General features: G+C 38.1%; 2 protein-coding genes across 2 annotated transcripts; both read left to right on the top strand.

The window, feature by feature from the left end:
• Positions 1–3,054: 3,054 nt before the first annotated feature.
• Positions 3,055–10,529, top strand: LOC310932568 (intercellular adhesion molecule 2-like; the record flags this gene model as incomplete). The annotated part of the gene is made up of 6 exons (XM_083895894.1): positions 3,055–3,074; positions 5,044–5,310; positions 6,199–6,531; positions 8,311–8,568; positions 10,249–10,308; positions 10,390–10,529. The coding sequence occupies exons 1-6, from the start codon at positions 3,062–3,064 to the stop codon at positions 10,527–10,529; spliced, it is 1,071 nt and encodes a 356-aa protein (XP_083752020.1). The 5' UTR covers positions 3,055–3,061.
• Positions 10,530–12,081: 1,552 nt separating this feature from the next.
• Positions 12,082–23,650, top strand: LOC310933160 (hsp90 co-chaperone Cdc37-like). Its single transcript, XM_083896582.1, has 8 exons — positions 12,082–12,428; positions 13,442–13,723; positions 14,766–14,871; positions 16,540–16,655; positions 19,972–20,094; positions 22,516–22,698; positions 22,783–22,854; positions 23,343–23,650. Exons 1-8 carry the CDS (start codon positions 12,321–12,323, stop codon positions 23,481–23,483), a joined length of 1,131 nt encoding a protein of 376 aa, XP_083752708.1. The 5' UTR covers positions 12,082–12,320; the 3' UTR covers positions 23,484–23,650.
• Positions 23,651–25,473: the final 1,823 nt, after the last annotated feature.

The following is a 25,473-nucleotide window of genomic DNA, read 5'->3' as shown; positions in this document are numbered from 1 at the left end:
TTTGCTACGCGGGGGCTTCTGTTTGTGTATGCGTTGCTATGACAACCTGGCAATGACTATTGCTCAATTTGTCATGGCGTCTTGGTTTTTTTAAAAGCTTTTATTTGAAACTGTTGAACCTCCAGAAGAAGAAGCAGGGAAGAGAAAGTGAAAGAGGCCACGCTGCACTGCGCTGCACATCCCAGATTCCCAGCTGTGCTTGTCCATAAATATAAATCCGTCCGCGTAAGCGTCCGGTTACTCCCAGTGCGACCACAGCTGATGCTCAGCGCAACATTCTGTTCACAGTGTGAGTCTCATTGAGCCACATGCCAAGCTGATCCGAGCCGAGCTGAGCTCTGGGCTGCTCGGGAATGAAAAACAGGCTCTCGTCACAGAGATACAAATCTTTGGTTTGAAATCAAACCAGCGGCCACACCTCAGTCAGTCATGTGAAGGGAATTGTTAAGATATCGAACCCTTGACACGAGTGTTAAGAATAATAACGAGCAGCTCAAGTCTGCAGAGACATTTAAGGTTAAAGTCAGCTTCCTCAAAAGTCAACATTCATGACATGGTTTTCTGTCTCAGTTTAAGGCAAATTACAGTTGAGCAGAAATTTAACTTCAAACCAGAATATTTTTCTTAAAGTTTTTGCATTGTTCAGTTTTGGTAGATTTCTTTTTTTAATATGTATAAATTGATCATATTTTCTATAGTGGCATATATTTTTAGTTGCACTTAAAAGGTCAATTTTAACACTTTCCCAATGTTATAGTTAACTCTTTTATTGTGTTTAAATTTCACTGAAAGAGTTCAATTTAACTTGTTAATTGTCCAAACATCACTTAAGAGTTTGTTCAAATTTGACTTAAAAAGTCATATGTAACATTTTGCCAGGGTGTATTTAACTTGTTGTGTTTACATTTCACTCAAAGAGTTACATTTAACTGTTTTTTTGTTCAAATGTCACAAAAAAATATATTAGTACAAAGAAATTATTTTGTAAAAATTTAAGTCTGGTGGGCCATATGAAACTCTCCAGTGAGTCAATATTTTAGTTTAGTTCAATCTGTGCATATTAGGCTTCTTTCAGACTCAGTCATTTAAATTTCAAAGAAAAACGAGAACAAAATGCAGATAAATCTGACAAAGATAAATCACACCAAATAGGAAATGCATGGCACAGCACAAAATATGATCAATATACGATGATCACATTATGATTAATCATGATCATAATGTGAAATACTATATTTTTCACTTCCAGATGCGTGTGATTCAGTTGCAATACACACAACGTAGGCATAACATTGACATTACCCTTCCAGTTGAAATGATTAGCCTCTCTATGAAGACGTCATTGTTTTATATTCCCTCAGTGCGGTTAAACAGAGCAAATCATTCCTGGTTTTAATTTGGATGCTTCCATTATTTGACTTTGCACACAGAAATGAAATTATTCCAGTCCAGTGGAAGGTCGACAGCCAACTATTCCACAACAACCAAAAACTACCAGGGTCAAAATGATCATCTCCCTTAAGAACTGACCTTTTTAAGGATTTGAGTTGTCGCTTGAGAAAAGCATCATGCCAAAAACTAAAAGAAATCAGACTTGAGAAAGAGGATTGTTGATGCTGACAAAGCAGGGGAAGGATATAAGATATATATACTGTATATATATATATATACATATATATATGTATATATACAAAGTTATCACAGCGCTTGATGAAATTCAAAGAGAGCCACACGATACAGAACAAGCCTGGCAGAGGTGAATTCACAGTTTGATAACCCTCTACTTAGTTGATGAATAAAGGCCACATTATACTTCTCCGACTGCGTCATGCGTTATCCGACTGCGTAACCACGGAGACGCCTCGGGCCTTCATACTTCTGCGTTGTGGTGACGGATACGCGATGCAATTTCCCGCCCGATCAGTAGGGGTCGCTACGCAAGGTTGTTGTGCATTTGGCTACAGTGAGCAATGGCGTCCGAGAGAGAAAGAGAGAGAAAGACTGTTGTTGTTGAAACAGTGGACGTTTCTCACTTTTCTGTGTGACGGAACGCAGTTTTAAGATAATTTGAGGCAAGAAATTGGCCATTTAGAGTCTAAACATGTGGTTTGTGTATTAAGATATGATGTATTTATAGTTTGGCAGCGACGTTGTCGGCGGTGATCAGCTCCGCCTCTGCGGACGCTCGGTGCGCACTGTGAGCCGGCACAGAGCAGCTTAGCTCGGCCTGTCCTGAGGACCAATCGCAGCTTTTGTCGTCTCCGTTGTCCCTTGACGGACTGACGGACACTTAAAAAATATTTCGTGCAGTCCGAGACGACGCAGAGACTCTGCGACAGGCTCTGCGTAACCTAGGCAGAGCACTTTACGCAGGAGTATAAATTGGGCTTTATCCGACTTCCTCTTCAGTGGAAAACAAACAAAAACAAAGAGGCAATTGTTATTCACCTTAAAATGCATGTCCGTAACAGTAGTAAACAGAAAATGTGGATGAATACATACGTTTTATGGTCGCTTACGGATACAATTTTTGATTTGATTTCTTTTCAATTGGTCCTAATCTGGGATAGTTTTAGCTTGACATTAAAGATGAACGTAAGCATGGTACGTAAGATATGTACATGTAGATTCTTTATGGTGAAGAAAAGTATTGCACTAAACTAAGATTCGCTGCAGCACAAATGGCTGGCCTGTGTTCTTGTGGAGACCTGCCACCTGCTCAACTTCCCGATTTCCCTTTTTACACACACACACACACACACACACACACACACACACACACACACACACACACACACACACACACACACACACACACACACACACACACACACACACACACACACACACACACACACACACACACACACTGGGTTGTCAGCTGGGACAACCAGGGCCCTTTTGTTCAAACATAGCTTCCCTGTGGAGTTGCTAAGCTCAAGTCCAAGTTGGAATTCTTCGTCTTCCCCTGGCTCGGCTCCCCCCTCTGAATCGTCTGTTTGCTCGGTGCAGAAAAATAAAAATGGGGATCGACGTCGTGAGATGGATTCTGAACTTTTGCATGTTTTACTCAGGTAATACCTGCGTTTTTACCCCTCCCTCATATTTTGATGTTGTAGATAATGTTTGATGCTGCATTTGTCTGAGGAAAATGGTTTTGTCTTGTCTTTGTCTTGACTTCACAATGTGTTACAGTCATCTTTTTACACCCTGTGTCTAAGTTATACACTGTAAAAACAGCCCTAGTTAAAACAAACAAACAATCTGATTCAAACACTTGTAAATCTACACCCACTTTCAGACTAATGTTTCTTAAAAAGGGGAAAACGTTAAGAAAAACTTCTTTTTTAAAAATATAAAATTAAATTAAAAAAATCATTAAAACATTTTGATGTTATAGATCATGTTTGATGCTGCAAACAATGACCTCTATTTGTTGACTTCACAACGTGTTATTTCCAATTATAGTCATCTTTGTACACACTGTGTCCAAGTTATACACTGTAAAAACAGCCCTTGTAAAAAAATAAGCCAATTATTGTTAAATTGATACAAATTTTCTTTTTTAACTATTTCTATTTTAATTTAACTAGTTTGTACTGTAAATCTATACCCACATACAGACTGTAATATGCCTTTAACATTAAGATGTTTTCATAACATTTAGGGGATTTTTAACTAGTTAGTAACATGTTTTTGTAAAAAATAAAATAAAAATAAAAGAATTGGAGAAAATGACTAGTAACATTATAGTAATTTGTAACAGATTTTCATTAACCAAGTAATTTTGGTGATATTAGTAAGATTCTGTAAAAATAAAAAACATAATGTTGAATTTTGGGGTAAATTCTTGCAAATATTTGTGTTGCATTTTACAATAGTTGTAAGAAGTTTACACAGATTATTATTATTATGATTATTTTTTTAAACATTAGTCAAATAAATGTTGTAACATTATAATATTTATGTAAGTTTTTGGAAAACCATGTATTTTTTGTGATAGTAGTAATTATGTTTCTTTGACTATTCAATATTCTGTAAAAGATATTTGATAACGTAATATTTTTTGGTAAAAATGTGGAGTAAGAAGTGAATTTTAGCATTAACATTAATGTGTTCCTTTACAACGTTGCAACACTTTATCATTGTGTAAACAGTGAAGACATCTCTGAAACAGTAGTAACTTAAAAATTGTAAAAAAAAAATGTAAAGTTAATGACATTGTTTTATTAATAACGTATAGGTTTTTTGTAAAATCTTTTGGTAAATGAATGTTTTGTATTGGTTTGGTTTTCAGAAAATGTGGATATTGCATGTTTTATGAGAGCTTACGAATATAAAACAATTGAATTCAGAAAATGTTCTTTATTTTTCTTTAGTTTAAGAACACTTAAACTAGCTTGTACTGTAATGTAGTGTGCTTTAAACATTAACATGTTTAACCATTTTCACAACATTTAGTTACATGTTATTGTAAAAAATATATATATTTTTGGGAGAATGCACTTTAAAAAAAGAAAAAAGAAAAAATATGAGTAAAAACTACTAGAAACATTATAATATTTTGTCAATGTATTAGTATATAGTATAATAGTTTGTAAAGTCCTTTGGTAAATGAATGTTTTGTATTGGTTAGCTTACGAATATAAAACAGAAACTGTTTGCTGCCCTAAATTAGGAAAATGTTCCCATCTTCCTGTAACTTACATTCTGATTCAGATTCTTTATTTTAAGAACACTTACAATCGCTTGTACTGTAATGTAATGTGCTTTAAACATTAACATGTTTAACCATTTTCACAACATTTAGTAACATGTTTTGGTAATCCAAACTAACAAGAGTTAGTAACATGTTTTTGTAAAAAAATCTATATATTTTTGGGAGAATGTACTTTAAAAAAAATATGAGTAAAAACTACTAGAAACATTATAATATTTTGTCTATGTATTAGTATATAGTATAATAGTTTGTAACATCCTTTGATAAATGAATGTTTTGTACATTTCGTGCATATTTTATGGTGGTGTCTTCCTGTGGCTCAGTGTCAGGTGAAAGCTGCTCCCTCGTGCTGAAGCCCTCCAGAGTGGTGGTGGGCTTCGGGGAGCCGGTGTCCGTCAGCTGTGAAGCCACGCGACCGGTGCGCGTTCTGGGCTGGGAGTCGGTCATCAGTGCCGCTCACACTCAGCAGAACCTGAGCGTCCAGTGGAAGGTCGACAGCCTCATCGACTGGATCGAGGAGCCCATCTGTTATGGAGTGTTTTTCACTGCTCCGAGACAATGTGAGGAGAAACTGAACCTCGTCCTCTACAGTGAGTCGCCTCCTCTTTTTCATTCTAACATGGTAGAAATACACAAATCAAACCTTTCACACATTGCTTTACAGTGAAATATGTAAAAAGAAAGAAAAAAAAGTTGCTCTCCAGTCTTTTGCTCAGGATTTCTTTTAAACTCCTGTCCAGTGGAGAGCCAATCAGAACACACCACCCTCAGACCTTAGATCACGATGGAAGAAAGAGCAGATTATTGCAGAAAGAGGTCAAAGGTCATCTCCACCCTTGTGTACCATCTTAAAGAATATTGTGCAGCGCAGGAAAATATTTCTCATTCATTCAGAAAAACTGAGATTGATCAGGAAAAATAATCACAAAAAATGTGGAGAAGCAAAGCCCGAAGGATTTTTCTCATTCATTCAGAAAAACCAAGCTGAAATCTTTTTTTTATCACATTGATTTAGAGAAACAGAACTAATAATCGTGTTCATTTAGAGAAACAGTTGAAAAAATTTCAGGGAATGTTATTTTCATTATTGTGATGAAGCAGAGCTGGAAAATTATCTTATTAATTTAGAGAACCGGGAAAAAACAGATTATTTTTTTATTGTATTTTTTTTTTCCAGGAAAAATAATCTCATTGATCTAAAGAATTTCTTTTTATAAAAATAATCTCAATTTAGAGAGCTGAAGAAAATTCTGGAAAACTTTTTCATTGGATTGGGCAGAAGTGTTGCTTTTATCTCGTGGCCAAAGTTATGGACAATTATGGGATTAACAGATACATCAGACGGACACATTATCCTTGCATTTACAGGGATTCACTGCTGACACAACGACAGATAAAAAATAAAAGATAAGGTGTAAAATTACCCTTGAAAAATATAAGTATTTTACAATGACACTCAAAAACCATGTTTCATCCAGAAACCCCGGACAGCGTCTCCATCAGGCCTGTGAACCACACCGGCCCCATGATTGAAGGCAGAGAGTACCAGCTGCTGTGCGAGGTCCAAAACGTGGCCCCCGTCCAATACCTCACTCTGAGGTGGTACCGGGGCCAGACGGAGGTTTACAACCACTCCTTCTCCGACCTCACGTCGTCCTCGCCCGTCCAGGTGTCCTCCGTCCTGCTCGTCACGCCGACCAAAGCCGAGGATGGAGCGCAGTACAGGTGTGTCGCAGAGCTGGAGCTCGGACCAGAGGGACCACAGCCGTCTCCTGCCGTGACCTCGGAGCCTCTCAACGCCTCAGTGTACTGTGAGTCCTCGACCTGTCACTGTCCTGGACTGTGAGGACACTTTAGCTGGTCCACACAATTTTTAGAGCATTTTAAAGGGTTAAGACCTCGTTTCAGAGATTAGAATTGGGTTTAGCTTTAGTTTTACATTAAGTTATGATGGCTGAGATGATGATGATGTCCTCACGAAAAATGCTGTGTGTGTACACTTGTATTTATAAATTTGTGAGGTCTACGTATAAACCTTTATTTATATACATTTTGTCTGGGCCCCACAACTTTAAAGGGCTTTTTTAAGGGTTGAGACTTTTAACGTTTCACTATTAAGGATAGAATTGGGTTTAGCTTAGGGTTAGGGTAAGGTAAGGTAAGGTAAGGTAAGGTAAGGTAAGTAAGGTAAGGTAGGGTAAGTAAGGTAAGGTAAGGTAAGGTAAGGTAAGTAAGGTAAGGTAGGGTAAGTAAGGTAAGGTAAGGTAGGGTAAGGTAAGGTAAGGTAAGTAAGGTAAGGTAGGGTAAGTAAGGTAAGGTAAGATAAGGTAGGTAAGGTAAGGTAAGTAAGGTAGGGTAAGGTAAGGTAGGGTAAGGTAAGGTAAGGTAAGGTAAGGTAAGGTAAGGTAAGGTAAGGTAAGGTAAGGTAAGGTAGGGTAAGGTAAGGTAAATAAGGTAGGGTAAGGTAGGTAAGGTACGGTAAGGTAAGGTAAGGTAAGTAAGGTAAGGTAGGGTAGGGTAAGGTAAATAAGGTAAGGTAAGGTAGGGTAAGGTAGGGTAAGGTAAGGTAAGGTAGGGTAAGATAAGGTAAGTAAGGTAGGGTAAGGTAAGGTAAGTAAGGTAGGGTAAGGTAAGGTAAATAAGGTAGGGTAAGGTAAGGTAAGTAAGGTAAGTAAGGTAAGGTAGGGTAAGGTAGGGTAAGGTAAGGTAAGTAAGGTAAGGTAGGGTAAGGTAAGGTAAGGTAGGGTACGGTAAGTAAGGTAAGGTAGGGTAAGGTAAGGTAAGGTAAGGTAAGGTAAGGTAAGGTAAGGTAAGGTAAGGTAGGGTAAGATAAGGTAAGTAAGGTAAGGTAAGGTAGGGTAAGGTAAGGTAAGGTAGGGTAAGATAAGGTAAGTAAGGTAAGGTAGGGTAAGATAAGGTAAGTAAGGTAGGGTAAGGTAGGGTAAGGTGGGGTAAGGTAGGGTAAGGTAAGATAAGGTAAGTAAGGTAGGTAAGGTAGGGTAAGGTAAGATAAGGTAAGTAAGGTAGGGTAAGGTAGGGTAAGGCACTTAGTTGTGATGGTTAAGATTTGGGTAAGGGTCGAGGGAATGGAGTCTATGAGGTGTCCTCACTAAGTGATAAAAACAAGTTTGGGTGTGTGCTTTACAGGTATTACTCATGTTGTGGGGACCTGTGTACACAGTCACATTACATTAATAATGTATAGAATGTATTTCTGATTCATTTAATGTGGTATTCATTGAAAAAAAAGGGATTTTCCTTCAAAAATAAGGGCATTTCTAAGTGACCCCAAACTTTTGAACGGTAGTGTATGGTTCAGATGAGGTTAGGGTTAGTTAGACTAAGTCTCCAGGGAATGACAGCAAGTCTTTGGAGGAACTGGTTAAGTTTAACCCTAAGATTGAATTGTGGTTAACTGATTATGGTTAATGTTTTGGCTAAGGCTTTTTAGGCTGTCCATATAAATGGAAGTCATTGTGTCCAAAGAAGAATTGTGGAATTTCCACACCTAATTTTTAAACACTTACAGACACGTAAATAAAGAATCAATTGGACACACAGTGGTTGACTCCTTATCTTCTCCTCTCCAGTTCCTCCAGTGTTCCTCAGTCCTGAAACACAGGTTTTAGACATGGCAGCTGGAGCTGACGTCTCCTTAAACTGCACGGCCACAGGAAATCCCTCCCCCGTTTACAGCTGGCAGTCGTCTCACCCCGTGCAGCAGGAGAGGACGGAGGACGACGCCGTCCTGACGTCGTCCTCGCTGCCTCCGGGCACCTACACCTGCACCGCCTCCAACACACTGGAGAAGAAGAGCAAGCAGTTCATTCTCAAGGCCAAGACCAAAGGTGAACAACTGAATCACGACGAGGTCAGCGTTTTTCTCCAGTATCCTCGTGTTGTTAACCCACAGTGTCTTTATGTTTTGGCTCAGGTGTTTGAAGTGATCTGGAGACGAGGTGTTGGACAAGCACGCGGAGACTTCAGCAACGTGTTCGCATCTCTACAGATATTTATAAGAATCTGACTTTACATCTCACAATGAAAGAGACCAGAATATACTTTATTTTGTCAGTATTTTAACATGAACACACTCTTTTTTTCTGTAGATCATCATTAGTTTAGTCTTTGTCATGAAGCTTCCCATGCCATATCCTGCTTCTAATTTATATATACATATATATATATATAATTTTCCTATCAGTATATTTATCTTGTAACATAAGCGAGTAGCTGCACAATAACATAGCAACCATGACAACATTCTTGTATATTTAATAACACTGAATGTTAAAGATAAGCAGATCATTCCTGTAAATATCAACTGTTTCCTTTAATGTCTTTATGAATAAAATGTTAATTAAAAAATAAATTAAAAATAACTTTATTCACCTTTATTTCATTGTTTATAATATAATTCTTGTGGTACTTTTGTTTTTGTAATGTAATGCATTTTTTTTTTAGCTAATTTGTCACACTAAAATATAAATATTAATTATTCCGGGTCAAAACTACTGGCAGTTATTTGTTAGAATTAATTAATAAATAAAATAATAAATATACTGAAGAAATATATTTATCTATGATTTTTTCTTTTGATAGCCGACTTTCATTTATTTGTTTATTTGTTCTTATATTTATTAAATCATTTACTTATCTCTGTATTTATGAATGAATTAATTGTGTATTTATTATATTCTTATTTATGGTCCTCCATATATGCAAGTAAACAAAGTAACATATTCATTAAAGTTTTTTATTTAAAAAAAATATATGTATATATTATTTTTTGGTTGATAAGGTATTCCAGATTCATATTTTAAGCAAACCACTAGATGTCGCTGTTTCACCAAGTAAGAGATGATTCATTTGGTTCTGTTTGTAGGAGGAAGTGAGTTTAAAGTCAGAATTCTGACTTTTTTTCTCAGAATGATGGCTTTTGAATTATTATTTATTCATTTATTTATTTATTTTTTAAATGTTGTTACAATAAAAAATTACAACATTACAATTGGGGCCCTAATCCTCTTCCGTAGTAGTAGTAGTATTTTTTATAGTCAAGGACATGAACATGAAGTAACTAGGGCCACCATGTTATTTAAGCATTACATATGAAGCAACGTTTTACTTTTTGTTGCAATCCATCTGTAGTGGTACTAGGAATAGCAATAGTAGTAGTGGTACTAGAAGTGGTAGTAGTAGAAGTAGTAGAAAAACTGTTTTTTTCCCCTGCCCAATCTCATGATCCAGACTCCAGTCCAGTAGGTGGCGGTAATTCACGTTTAAACTTAATCAAACTCCGCAGAGAAAAGAAGCCGAGCGGTTACTTCAACCACGGCTAACGTTAGCTCGTCGACCCTAAACAGAGAAAGCGCATTGTAAACAACGTTTATAAAGAAGAAAATAAAACGACAGAGGTGCGAGCGACTCTCGATTAAGACCTTAAACGAACTGATGAACATTTTCAGAAAACTGTCATCGTATATGTTAGTTTTTTTCCATTTATTTATGCGTTTACTTATTTTCAGGCATGCCCCAGAAAGACCCGTGTCAAAAGCAGGCATGTGACATTCAGAAGTGTTTACAAGGTACACTCAAAAAACAACTATATCTAGTTCTGTGTTGTCAGATAAAGTGCGCGTTGTTGACGTTGTTTTAATAAACTGCAGCTCACAGGTACGTGGAGAGAATGTGTGAGGATGTGATCCAGGAGATGCGGAGATGCTGTAAGACTCAGGCCGGAAAATCCGTCTGCTGCTCCGGCTTCAGGGAGCCCAAACCTGCGGAGGACAAAACGAAAACAGTATAAATTTGATTTATTGAATGTCATGACGTCACATTGTATCAATGTGTTGACTAACGTGTGTTGGGAACACTGCAAACAGTTTGTTTCATCATGTGAATAATAATAATAATAAAGGGAGACTGGAAATATCCAGATGATTTCAGGTGTATATTGTTGTCCTGTTCCCATTCTTTACATACATTTACTAAGAAACAATACAGTATTAATGGATGTGGTAGAAAATGTAGATATAAATGCGAACATAAAAACATTAACTTTGATAGTGTCAAAGGCCAACTGAAAATAAGTAAATTAATCTTGGAATAGGTCAGTATTTTTGAGGAAATGCTCTGCTTTGTGTTTTATTTATTTATGTTCAATAAACCTTATTTAACAAAAGATACAGTCAGACTCAACTAACATATTTGTAAAAAAAAGATAATGTCACAGAGCCGATTATGAACAAAAACGAAGTTCATGTACAAATATGAGCATATAATAAATAACATGTATATAAATCATCTGATGACACTGGCACTTATCAGTTTTTCATTGACACGTCAACCTGCCAAGGGGACTACAGGCTGACATATTTATTATTCTATTTTAAAGGAAGTTAATCAAATATATTTGTGTAATACTCAATAAATGTGTTCCCTTTTCTTATTGTTTATCAAGGAAACAATTTGATAATTGAATTGATTTTCACAGAAGAAAAACTAATTCTTGTAATAAGTATTAAAATAAAAATTCTTTGTTACTGTACTTAAATTCACGTATGCACTTTACTTTGTTATTTCTATTTCTAGCAACTTTTACAAAGAAGAAGAGTTGGTAACGTCTGCTTTACACTACATTTTTCATCCATTCACCCATCTTTCATACCCATTAACACGCCTTAACATGGGGTTCTGTCTTACTCAAGGACACATTATGCAGAGCCAAGAATTGAACCCACAACCTTTCAGTTGAAAGACAACTCGCCCTACCACTGAGCATACTTTAAGACGTTTACTTAAAGGTGCATTATGTAATAAATCTAAAGCAACTGGCCATAAAAACCTCCTAATATGTCACAGAGACTCAGGAATAATGTTTATATAACAAACTGAACTTACCAACAACAACAGTACAGACTAAATATTTGCATTATGAAAAATATTTTGCAGACTGCAAATCATGTTTATCTTTTGAAATCATGTTTACGCATTTGGCGCCACGAGCAACCACAGGTTGCCTGTTACGTTAGAAAACGAAACCTAAGAGACCTCGGTATTTTTTATTTGAATGTAGCAACCGTTTTTGGCCACATTCTTACATATGGTACCTTTAAGTAATATTGTACTTATACTTAATATTATAACTATTATAAAATTTCAAACAAAGTAATTTTCTGGTAAGATACTTGTAATTTTACTCAAGTATACCTTTTAGGTACTTAATACAAGACTGAAATTTTTATGAATAAAGATTTCCCCTTCAATATAAAATGCTGTGGCAGAGTCACGACCTGACTGACGTCCTCCTGTGTGACGCAGTGACGTAACCCGGAAAGGGACCGTTGCAAATCTTTCTGGAATCCTGTAGTGGTGTTCTGTTAGCTTGCGCTAACTAGCCTCCTCTGAGTCCGTGCTGGACAAACACAAACCCCGCCGCTTCACTGAACTCGGGTAGACATTTTCCCAAAAGTTCACCCTTCACTCGTTTTATGCTTTTTTGATTCTTACTTCGGGCGAGTTTCGTTTGCCCGCGAACTTCACCGTTAGTCGTTTTTCAGAGCTAACGCAGCCAGTGTTGATCATCACCATCACCATCATGTCGGGGATAGACTACAGTGTGTGGGACCATATCGAGGTGTCAGACGATGAAGATGACACTCACCCCAACATCGACACACCCAGTCTCTTCAGATGGAGACACCAGGTACAACTTTAGGGCATACATTTGATTTGTAATGTCTTTTTTCAGCAGTAATAGACACAATAGCCACGAGACGTTAGCTTCCTTCCTCCTTCCTTCCTTCCGCTGCTGATGTTTTACTTGCACCATTATCCATGCCAGCGAATGTTCTGGTAGTACATATACACTACACTTTCGTTGTACTTTTGTTGCATAGAGTTCAGGATAAAAGCACAGGATTGAACACGTTATCAATAATAGTGGGTATCGCGGGGTACCTCTCGATACGATACGACAGTGGTTCCCAAACTTTTCAGTCCCGTACCCCTTTAGATATCTTGTTCTTTTGTACTTCTTATACATATATATATATATATATATATATATATATATATATATATATATATATATATATATATGTACATGTGTATATATATATGTATATATATGTACATATATATGTATATATATGTACATATATATCCCGCCCCGGCACAACTTCAACTTTGTCACTGATTCCTGGACATTGATCTCCAGAATCTGTTGATATTGAGTGGAATCCATTAGCATTACTCTTCCATACGGCATCTCCTTATATCTCCTGTATATATATATACATGTATGTATATATATGTATGTATGTATATATATATATATACATATGTGTATATATATATACATATATATATATATATACATTAGTGTGTATATATATGTGTATGTGTATATGTATATATGCATATATATATATATATATATATATATATGTGTATATACTGTATATGCATATATATATATATATACCGAGATGGACGGTGAGATGGCATTTAAATGCACCGTGTGAATATATTTCAAGTAAGTCATACAGCGACACAACACAATATCTGTCCAAATGAAGAAAACTAAAAAGTTAAAAGTTCAGGATTCAACAACAAGTGCGTAAAATATATGTGTTGAACGTGGATGGGGCATCTCTTAACATAGCTTTCTCCATCATTATACCGCCTAACCTTGTTCTCATGACATTGTGAATGCAGGCACGGGTGGAGCGGATGGAAGATTTCCACAAAAAGGGTGATGACCTAAACAAGAGCCTCGCAGATTGTCGGCGCCGGGTAGCGGAGGCACAAAAGAAAGTACAAGAGATGACCATTTCCGCAAAGGATGAAGGCAAAGCGGAGCTGAGCAAGGCTCAGGCCGAGGAGAAGAAGCTGAAAAAAGAGGAGCGGGAGTGGGAGAAGAAGAGGGATGATTACAATCGGGATGAGAAAAAGCAGCCGTGGAATGTGGACACGCTGAGCAAGGAGGGTTTCAGCAAGGTAAGTTCCAGATTCTACTGTTTCTGGACCCACTACTGGAATCATACCTCAGAGCCTGTATTTGAAATGGTCTCGTATGGGGACACATTTTCACCACCTGACCTCCCGTTTGTCTTTCTGCAAAATGACAATGTAATGATGATGATGTACATAGTTGTAATAAGACAAAACTAATGTTCACTGTTTGGTAGGAAATGGGGATGCAACGGTATTCTGTATTTTACCGAACTGTTTGGTACACCCTGTTCGGTTCAATACACAACGGTATTTCGGTACGTTTCAATCCATCAAAATGTATTAAAATACACAATGCGGCGTGATTAGATCCACTCAGGAGCTGACATGAGCGCATCGCTGCTGCGTCAATCAGCGCAGGTGAACGAGTTTAAAGGAAGTTTGAAGCGGCACCGTCTTCGTATAAGTCCGCTGTGTGAGATCATTTAGGATTCAGCGTAGACTACGATGAGAATGAGAAAATGAATGTCAACAAACAAACCACGGTGTGCAAGAATCTGTTATGCAGCATAGTGAAGTTGATTTGAAGTTGGATATTGGACAGACACTCGCTCTACAGCGCCACCCAGAGCAAGGGTCATCACCCTTCTCTTTCACTTGGAGCATGGTGTAGTTGTAGTTGTAGTTGCTGTGAGTGGGTTAAATGTTGTTTATTTTTGTTGGATAGCACTAAACTTTATTTATTTTTAATTTGTGTGGTTTTATGTTTGCTGTTTCATTCGATCTGATGCACTGTATATCTGTGCTTTTAATTATTTTTACAATGCAATATTGCCTTTGCTAGTCTTAGTGGTTTTATATTAAGATATCTAAACCGTGATACATACTGAACCGTGGGGAAACTGTACCATGGCATCCCTATTAAGAAACAATGATTGTTTTTTTGTAAAACACTTCAAGTGCTTGAATGTATTAACTAGTGTCAAGTAGCCTCGTTTATTTTCTAGATTTAAAACATGTTTTGTTTTATGGCTACTTTTGTCTTAAGGTATGAGAAACATATTCTGTTATTGTCTGTCTTCCATAGAGTGTCGTCAATATCAAACCTGAGTCTCATGAGGAAACTGAAGAGGAGAAAGAGCAAAAGCATAAAACATTTGTGGAGAAAAATGAAAAGCAAATCAAACATTTTGGTAAGACTTTTATTGGCTGTTGTCATTTACTTAATCTTAAAGGATACCCATATTTGTCTGTGAAGGTTCTCGTCATCTACACGAGTTAGCTGAAGGCAACTGGAATTGTCAAGTTGAAGATGTCTCACCTCTCATCCAAGAGTCCTATTCAGAAACAGTTTTTCAATGTCATGCAGCTGTCCACCTACATTAGCAATGGGCCTTTCTGAGATGATATGAGAGCTAGTGAAAGTAACGCAGGGTTCACAGGGTGTTGAGCTAATGGAGGCAGTTAATGAGGTGCATTCAAAGGCCCTGGTGTGTTTTATCACTTATGCAAGATCTACAGCAGAGGTCACTATCCTATATGGACCTGGACCTACAGTGAATAAATTATGTAAGTATTTTAAATGTTGACGAGGTGCTTCTATTTTGACCGGCACAGCTTCTCTAGACTTTACGGTACTGGTTGAGCGAATCCGAAAATCCACTGACCAATTGCATTCGACTTAAGCCATCCCACCTGACGCCACTAAAAGCCAATCAAATCTGTGCATCCTGCTAAATATTGTGACCCTGAATACAGACAGATGAAGGCAGTGAGGAGCGAGTGACAGACAGGGAGACGAGTGAGCGATACATCGAGAGAAGACGGAGAGAAAAGAGTATTTGCAGCGAGAGAAGACACAGAGAAAAGAGAGTTTACAGCGAGATAAGACACAGAGAAAAGAGAGTTTACAGCGAGAGAAGACACAGAGAAAAGAGTTTACAGCGAGAGAAGACAGAGACGAGTGAGCGATACAGGTAGAGAAGAGTGTGCCAGAGAAAAATAATTAACATGGCGCTCTCTTAGAAGAGATAAGTGGACAGCGAAAATACAGCTTTCAACCCAGAATGGACAGACTCATTCATGTTCAATCTTCCCCCTGGAAGCACAAACCCAGTCTGTCTCATATGTTCAGAGACAGTGGCACTTGTAAAAAGTGGCAACGTGAAACGCCACTATGAGACCAAACACACCCACTCAAATTTGAACAGGTCACAGAAAATAAGCACTCTCAGAGCTTCTTTTCCTTTAAGAGAGAAGAAAATAATACATATGTTCAGTGTTACATCTATATAATTGTATAGAAGTGACAATAAATCAATTCTATTTATAGTCTCTTTTTTTTTTTAGAATTGTTCTTTCGGTATTTGATCTGACAGTCAGTTGTTGATTACATGCAGACTACTGGGCTACTAACGCAAGTTAGACATTATGATGGTCTGGACCTTTGCTTGAGGAAATTTTCTCAAAGTGGACCTATTAGAATTTTAGTTGATTATCCCTGATCTACAGTATGCAGAGCTTAGCAGTGCAGCTTGACGATGCATTCAAGAAACCTTGCAAATTCTACAAACACACAAAGTCCACTAACTAAACGCTTGCCGCCTCAGCCACCTTGTGAAAACAGGTGCACCACAAATTAAATTTGAGTTGAAAGATTTGTTTTTATAAATGCAATCAATGATAAAGCATTTGTTAGGGCCATTTTTCACTCTCTCTTGGACGGGAATTTTGAGGGCTTGGGCATGCACGAAAACTCGACAAAACTGGCGTGCAACTTAACTGAAGCCAGTCGAGTTGCTTAGAGCAAACTCCTGACAATGATATTGGTGTTTGAAAATGAATTGTGGTCTTTTCTACAGGCATGCTGCGCCGTTGGGATGACAGCCAGAAGTATCTCTCGGACAACCCCCATCTAGTATGTGAGGAGACTGCCAACTATCTTGTGATCATGTGCATTGATCTTGAAGTGGAGGAGGTAAAAAGAGTGTGCATGCTGTTTACATGAGCTGTGTGCAAATCCAGTGGTCCTTGTGAGTTTTATTTCATCTTCTGCGGACTGCACATGATCCCTATAGCACAGCACGTTTCAGCACAGTTGTTTGCATGTGATTGTTTTGGTCAAAAATACAGTAACCTTATGAATGATGGATGGAGTGGTTCACTTAAAAAATCTGTCCTGTTCGGTGCACGTCATGGTTCAGGGCTGTATAAAAATGGACGTACTGGACTTGCATCCAGTGAAGTTTTTTATTATTATTATAATTTATTTTATCTTTTCATTTGGTGTGAGGAGCTGATGCAGAGGCGTGTTGAGTGCTGCAAGACAGTTGTAGAAATAGCTAGAAAAGACACAGGAAGAGGGCCGGTGTTGGAGGATCGTTTTGTTTTCCTCTGTAATGCATTTCGGATTTCGTGTCACCTGTGATGACGGCAGTGGATAATACAGTGGTATACAAAGGTTTGGGCACCCATGTAAATTTTCATGATTTTCCTTTATAAATCATTGGTTGTTTGATTAAGAAATTTCAGTTAAATACATTTCAGTTAAATATATCTTATAGGAGACAAACACAGTGATATTTGAGAAATTAAATCAGGTTTATATGATTTACAGAAAGTGTGCAAGAATTATGTAAACAAAATTAGGCATGTGCACAAATCTAGGCACTAGAATACCTTTAGCACTAATTATTGGAACTCAAAATTGTTTGGTAACCTCAGTGACCCTTGACCTCCATAAACAGGTGAATCCAATCATGAGAGAGGGTATTTAAGGAGGCCAATTGTAAGTGTTTCTCCTCTTTGTATCTTCTCTGAAGAGTGGCAACATGGGAGCCTCAAAACAACTCTCAAAACAATGAGTGTTTAACATCATGGTTTGGGGAAGGATACAGAAAGCTATCTCAGTGATTTAAGCTCTCAGTTTCAACTGTGAGGAACATTGTGAGGAATTGTAAGACCATAGGCACAGTTCTAGTTAAGGCCTGAAGTGGCAGAAACATCTCAGATAAGCAGAGGCGAAGGATGGTGAGAACAGTCACAGTCAACCCACAGACCAGCTCCAAAGACCTACAACATCATCTTGTTGCAGATGGTGTCACTGTGCATCGTTCACCTATTCAGCGCACTTTACACAAGAAGATGCTGTATGGAAGAGTAATGCAGAAAAATAATTTTCTCTGCACCCGTCAAAAACAGAGTTGCTTGAGGTATGCTAAAGCACATTTGGAATAAGGTGATGTGGACTGCGGAAAAAGAACACAGCATTCCAAGAAAAACATGTGGCAGTTCCATCATGCTGTGGGGCTGTGTGGCCTGTGCAGGGACTGGGAATCTTGTAAAGTTGGGGTCGCATGGATTCCACTCAATATCAGCAGATTGTGGAGAACAATGTCCAGGAATTGGTGACAAATGTGAAGTTGTGCCGGGGCTGGATCTTTCAACAAGACAACGACCCTAAACACTGCTCAAAATCTACTAAGGCATTCATGCAGAGGAACAAATACAACTTTCTGGAATGGCCATCTCAGTCCCCAGACCTGAATATTATTGAACATTTGTGGTGTGATTTAAAGCGTGCTGTCCATGCTCAGAAACCATCAAACCTGACTGAACTGGAGATGTTTTGTAAAGAAAAATGGTCCAAAATACCTTCAGCCAGAATCCAGACCCTAATTGGAAGCTATAAGAAGAGGCTGTTATTTTTGCAAAAGGAGGATGCACAACATTTTTCTTTTGGGGTGCCTAAACTTATGCACATGCCTTATTTTGTTTAAATAATTCTTGCTCACTTTCTGTAAATCATATAAACTTTATTTGACTTCTCAAATATCACTGTTTGTCTCCTATATGATATATTTAACTGAAATTTCTTATTCAAACAACCAATGATTTATAAAGGAAAATCATGAACATTTACAGGGTGCCCATTTTGTTTCGGTAAACGCCAAATTTTCTGTGCATCCCTAAATATAACATCTTCATTGGCAAGAACAATATAACCATAATAATGACATATTTGATAGTGTGACTTAAGTTTCAATCGGCACCTGAACAAGGGGGCGCTCACCGATTTCATGAGGGTGCAGCGCCCTTGTTCCCCGGTTTAGAAAAAAGCCTGCGGCTAATTTTGATCTCATTCAGCAAAGTTACCGGGGGAAACGGGGAGGAAAAAATAGGGCGTCTTTAGCGCTTTAAGCATGGTGTGAGAGCAAACTCGGACTTGCTGAATGTTGCAACCCCCAATTGAACCCAGTCTCCAATTGTGCCTCTAGCGGACTATTATTTGTGAATACAGCTTAAGTCTCAGACAGTTTTACTTTAAATCTGCGGTGCCTTTAGGAGCTACAGCTTCAGTCCTGAGGAAATATCTCCCCTGTAACGTGTGACCATGGTCTATAAGCTTAGCTTGAATGTTGACACAGGCAAAAGTCTTGTTGAACTTCAGGCAAAGACTTATCAGCGTCGATTCTGGTGAAACCAGTCTTCTGTACGTTTAACTTTCTCCTCTGTGACTGGTGAGCGTTTCTCCTTGGGATTCAGAACAGCAAAACAAACAGCACTGAAAATAACTGTTGATTGTGCCCAAAACCCAAACCATATTCCAGATGACAGAGGTGGAGTTATTTTGAGGGACCAACTTTTCATTTTCACCCATGAATACTACACTCTTGAGTCAAACAGACTGGGAAATTAGAAATATCGGTCGCTGTTTCTCTAGGGCAGGAAGCAGACTAGCAAATGTGTGATAAATGGGATATGGAATTTTATAATATCATTGTTAATGAGTAAACAAATAATTTCAAGAGATGTTTGATAAATTAATTGCACTTCAGTACATGCATGTTATTTCAACCATAAACTCATAAATAATGAATAAAAAGATAGGAAAATTATAGAGCTGTAACTAACGATTATTTTGGTAATCGATTAATCTGTCGATTATTTTCTTGATTAATCGATGAATCGTTTAGTCCATAAAATGTCAGAAAATGTTAAAAAATGTTGATCAATGTTTGTCAAACCTGGAAATGATGATATTCTCGAACGTCTTGTTTTGTCCACAAACCAAAATGATTAAATTTTAATGATTTATTTGTTATGTGGAGCAAAGAAACAAAGAAATCGATTAATAATCGATTCATCGATTAATTGTTTCAGCTCTAGAAAATTCATCTGTTTGTTTTGGGAATCACTAGTTTAGACCGTAACATGGCACAGGCTGTTTGGTTTCGACAGTTATGTGTGTTCCAACGTGAATGCCAGTCTAAAAATGTTTCCTCCATTTCTAGAAACGTGCATTGATGGAGCAAGTGGCTCATCAGACCATCGTCATGCAGTTCATTCTGGAGTTGGCCAAAAGCCTTAAGGTGGATCCTCGTGGATGCTTTCGTCAATTCTTTGCCAAAATTAAGGTGAGTGAATCCTTGGAAGCTTCAGGGGCGATTCTAGGGTCAGAGCTTCAGGGGAGCTGAGCACCCAATGAGCCTCACCACCCACCCTTATTATGAGCAAAAGTAAGGCTGAACTATTTTGAATAAATGTCTAATTGCGATTATTTTGACAGGAAATGTGATTGCGATGTGATTTGTGATATCAGAGGGAATCCTCAATTTTACATTATTCTAATTTTCATTCAAAAAACATATTTAAAATGATTAATGTGTGATATTTGTGCAGCTCTGTGAGAAACAAAGATGTTCTCTTCAGGCTGTAGAATAAGATGTGTAATAATAACTCATCTAAAATGATATTTTCATACACATTTTGGCTTGAACTAATATTGCACCTCCTACGATTTGAAAATTGCTTTATTGCGATTTCGATTTTATTATTATTGAGCTTACAAACAATATTTGTTTATAGCACAAATTAATTTCACAAGAGAAGCTGCATTCTCCTAGCCTAGAAATCTAGACGCCCCTAGTGGCAGCAAATGTAATTTGGCTGGCGGGGCAGTCTAGCTACGCTCCATTGAGCTTAGGAGCTGAGAAATCGAGAAACAGACGGCCCAATCACATCGCGGTAGGCGGACTTAATGTTATGACGACCATAAGTAGCGACTTGATTCTGCTACTCGAAAACAAGGAAGATTGCTGCCGCTGGCGAAAAAGTTTCTTTCGAGTCGGCTTTGAGCACAACTCTGGACGATTTGAAGTTGAACTTTTCTTTGCGAAAAGAACAGGAAATATCACTCACGGTCTCTTTTATCTGCACGACCTTCTACTGCGGAGGCTTCCACGTCCTTTTTGTCCACCACCCATTTCCAGTACACCGGCAAGTCACACTCTAGTCTCGACAAAACGGTGAGACACCGCTGATAAAGTCGTTTCGACTTTGCCGGTGTGTCACCTATTGCCACTCCAACATGTTGTAATCTCTCGGCAACAGTTTCTTTTTTCTTCTGTCTTTGAAAGATGTCTCCATTTGATTACGGCATGTCTTCACCAAACTTCACTACAGCACATAAACACAGAGCACTCCGACACCTCATTTCCGTTGCTCTGATTGGTTGTAGCGCTATCCTTTTGCGTGGAGAGGGAATTTGAAAGACAAGCGTTTATCCCACCCCTCCGATTGAGCCCTGCCTATGGAGAGTTCCCAGACCCTACATCTTGATGTGGGTCTGGCTCGTCAGGCTAGCATTCTCCATTGTGGGTTTGAAATCAAAAATAATAATAAATGTTTAAAGCACAAAGTAATTGATACAACATACATATAGCTGGTTTATATTACATGCAACTTTAGGTCAGTATGGACTGTCCCTAGTCTCTTACCTCCTGAATCTGTCTTTTTTTCTTTTAAATAAGTGTTGTATGTTAATGGTCACTGGCACACACATGCGCGTGCACGCACACGCACACACACACACACACCGATTTGGTATCGTAATAACTCTCGGTAAAAGGAAAGAAGTGTGAGACAGCTTTGGAGGAACTTGATTCACAACACGGATTCTCACTAGTACGGGACGAGGGGCTGCAGAGTGGTGCAGCCGTACAGGTACAGTGAACGCAACGGTGAGAAGAGGATGATACCATTTGTTAGGCGGGGGTGTGTTTTCATTTTCGTTTAAAAAAATAAAATATATATATATATATATACACATTTTAAACCAAAAACTACAGAGTATGCTTTGCACATTATCTAAGCTTATCAAAGACCAACAAACATTTTAGAATGACAACATTTCTTACTCCAAGTTTTAAAAAGGGGCTGGTGACGCCCATGGGAAGCTTAATTTTTCTTTCTGGGATTTAAATGTGGCTTCTTTGCTCCCCTGTCACAGTAAATAAACAAAATATTTGACATGTTCTTCCCTTTTGTGACATGGAAGCAGAAGTGATTTATAATGAATCAAATGTCATTACAATTGTTGTCAGTTGCAGGCCTGAGTATGCTCCAGAAACAATGGAATGGAAGTGTGAACAGGAGGCTCATTAGTTTGAGGTTGTGTGTTTGAAATGCAGTTTTCATGAGGACATGATGTGTTATTTTTCTTATCATGTATTTAACAAAAATACAACATGGAGACTGAAGTCCCTTCCTCCTCTTGCTTTGCACTCTACTTGAGCTTCCTCAGTCTCATTCCCTCGTCATGACTCAGCCTCCTTCCTCTCTGTCTCTTTCGATCTTTCTTCTGCTCCAGCGATGATTAAATCAACAGGAAGTACAGTTTTTTTACCAGGAACAAAAGCACAGCCACTTTAATGTATTTCCTCCTTTGGTTAAAAACAAAAACAAAGTCCCAGGATCCTCAAAAAGCTGTTGGTTTTTGGTAGTAGAATTACTATAATACATGCAATTGCTGATGGTGTGTATGTGTCCCGGCACAGACAGCAGACCAACAGTACCAGGACGCTTTCAATGATGAGCTGGAGTCATTTAAGGAGCGAGTCCGTGGCAGGGCAAAGATCCGCATAGAAAAAGCTATGAAGGAGTATGAGGAAGAGGAACGACAGAAGCGCCTGGGGCCAGGAGGACTTGATCCTGTAGATGTGTACGAGTCTCTGCCAGTAGTAAGTGCTTTTTTTTTTCTTTTTTTTATAATTCACAGCACTGTCTTTTTCTTTCTAAGTTTTAAGTATGTTCTTGATTTGCAGGAGATGCAGAAATGTTTTGATGACAAGAACATCCAGCTGCTACAGGATGTTATTAGCAAAATGGACCCAACGGTAGGTTTCATTTTGTTAAAGTGGGGTTAGGCAACATATTTTTTAACATTACTGAGCAGTAACTCAATAATAACTTTTCAACATAATGTAAACCAAAGGCTCTGAAAGAGAACTAGACTTCTGTGTTTCCTGTAGACTATGTTTTCAACCTTGGCTTGTAACGGGAGATCTTTGACCAATCACAAAGCCGTTAAGAGAGGGCGCTTCCTATCGGTTATTTTACTAAATAGCTGCATGTACATGTCCCTGCTTTTGCTGCCATATCATCGGTAGTAACGTCTGCGCCATTACACACATCTGCAAGTTGTACCACAAAATATTCAATACCGTGTCAACTAAGGATGAGACTCAACAATCAACAACGCTTTAAGTCTGTACCAAATAATTAGTGGACTGACTGTTTTTGAAATGTTAATACAATAAGAGAATGTTTTTTGTCCCATTTTGGTCATTCAGTCACAAATGTTGATGATTTTTGCATGATTCAGGAGGCGAAGCTTCACATGAAGAGGTGCATAGAATCCGGGCTCTGGGTCCCCAACTCTAAACCAGACGAAGGGGATGAAAAAGAGGAAGATGCCACATATGAGGAGGTGAAACAAGAGCAGGAAGCAGCTAAGAATGAATAAACAATATAAATAGAGTCAAACTCACAATTTGTTGCTTGTGCGAATGTTACCTGCCCACTGTATCGCTGGCTGAGTGTCTGTACAACTAGTTTGTCAGTAATTTCACTGACATGTTAAGCTGTGACTTGAGGGTCAGCTGCATTTACATCAGTAAATTTCGCTTTAAAATAAACATCTGCTTCTGATCAGATCATGTTTGGACATTGCTATTTATTGCTTTTATTTTTATATTCTTAACATTTACAGTATGTGTACACCTGTTGGTGTTTGTACTGTATGTTTCTTCCTGCTTTATTTCTTATGGCCAATTATACGAAGCAGTCTTTTCAGTTTTTCCATATTCACTGCTTATCAAGTTAAATCACCATAGTACCTTTCTGCACCGTGATCTAAGCTGAAGCAGGATGAGGTTGAGATCAGCCATCAAAACCTGTTGACAGATCACTTAAAAAAATTAATTGTCATAAAGTCCTAATTTCTCTAGTATGGAAAACAGGGACTCAAGAGTTTGTGACTAATTTATAAATAAATTAATATAACCAGTATTTTTATTTATAGTTATGTGGAATCACTTAGTTCTTCCAGTCAGATTTGAAAATCCTCTGGGGCAGGCTTTAGCGGAAAATGCCATTTTTGGACCACCAAGTCAACGTTATTTCTAGAGCACATTCAAAACCAACCAAAGATGACCAAAGTGCTTTACAGAGTTAAAGGCACAGCAGCATAAAAGGTATAAAATATGAAATCAATAAAACAAAAGAAAAAATACTAACATGGTAAAATAGTAAAAAGTTTCAAATCTAGATAGAAGTGTGCGGATTGACTATTCTTATGCTGAAGTGAAGGCCAAGGAGAAGAGGTGGGTCTTTAAATGGTGATTGGTAGCGACAGATTTCATTTTGATGGGTAACTCGTTACAAAGTTTAGGGGCAGCTACAGAAAAAGCCTGATCCCCCCAAGATTTTAGCCGGGATTCTGGCACATCTAAAAGCTATCGGTTATTAGACCTCAGAGCTTGTGGAAAAGAGAGAGGCAAGATGTAGCCAAACCATTGTTAAGATCCTATCCCATCCTCAAATGATGTTGTTATAATAGCCCACTGTTGGCAGGCTAAACATATTTTGAGTTTCAATTAACTCAAAATAGTTAACGGTAGCCGATGTGTCCTTGGGCACTAAACCCCATGTTGCTCCTGGTGTGTAAATGGGTATGAAAGATGAGTATGAAACTGATATGCTGTGTGCGTAGTACGGTGGAGGTGCAAATCACAAATGCAAATCAAAAAACACAAATGCAAATCAAAAACATTAACTCAAAATGGAAACACAAATCACACAACACAAACACAAAAGCAGAAAACACAAAAACATTAACTCACAACGCAAACACAAAAGCAGGAAACACGAAAACAAAAGCATTTAACACAACATTATCTCACAACGCAAATTGTAAAACGCAAACTTTGTTTGTGTTGTGTGATTTGCTTTCCGTTTTGAGTTAATGTTTTTGTGATTTTTGATTTGCGTCTGTGTTTTTGATTTGCATTTGTGTTTTTTGATTTGCGTTAGTGTTTTGTAATTTGTATTTGTGTTTTTGATTTGTATTGTATTTTGTGATTTGTGTTGTGCTTTGCTCCTCAGGGCCACCGTAGTACGGCAAAACTGTAGTGTAAAGCAGCTTTGAGTGGTCATTAAGACTGTTCTCCAACACATTTTGAATGGAAAGGCGGGGGCAAATTCAGCAACGATACAAATGAATGTGAATTTCCTCTTTGGGGGATTCAAATGTTCTCAATTCAGTCAAAAATCTTGCCAAAATAAATTTCATTACTTCATCACTTGTTCTGGACACTTTTATTATGAAAGGACAGCTCGGTTGGGTTGTACGAGCCAGCCGTGCGCGCGCTCCGCTCGCCTCCTCGTGATGGGCGTGGCCTCGCTGGTTCCAGGAAGCAGCAGCGACAGCAGCAGCGAGTCCGTCTTGTTTTCAC

The sequence above is a fragment of the Microchirus variegatus genome (genome assembly GCF_963457635.1).
Source record: "Microchirus variegatus genome assembly, chromosome: 10".
Lineage (NCBI taxonomy): Eukaryota > Metazoa > Chordata > Actinopteri > Pleuronectiformes > Soleidae > Microchirus > Microchirus variegatus.
Note: the sequence above shows the minus strand (reverse complement) of the source record. Positions and strands in the feature narration are given on the sequence as shown.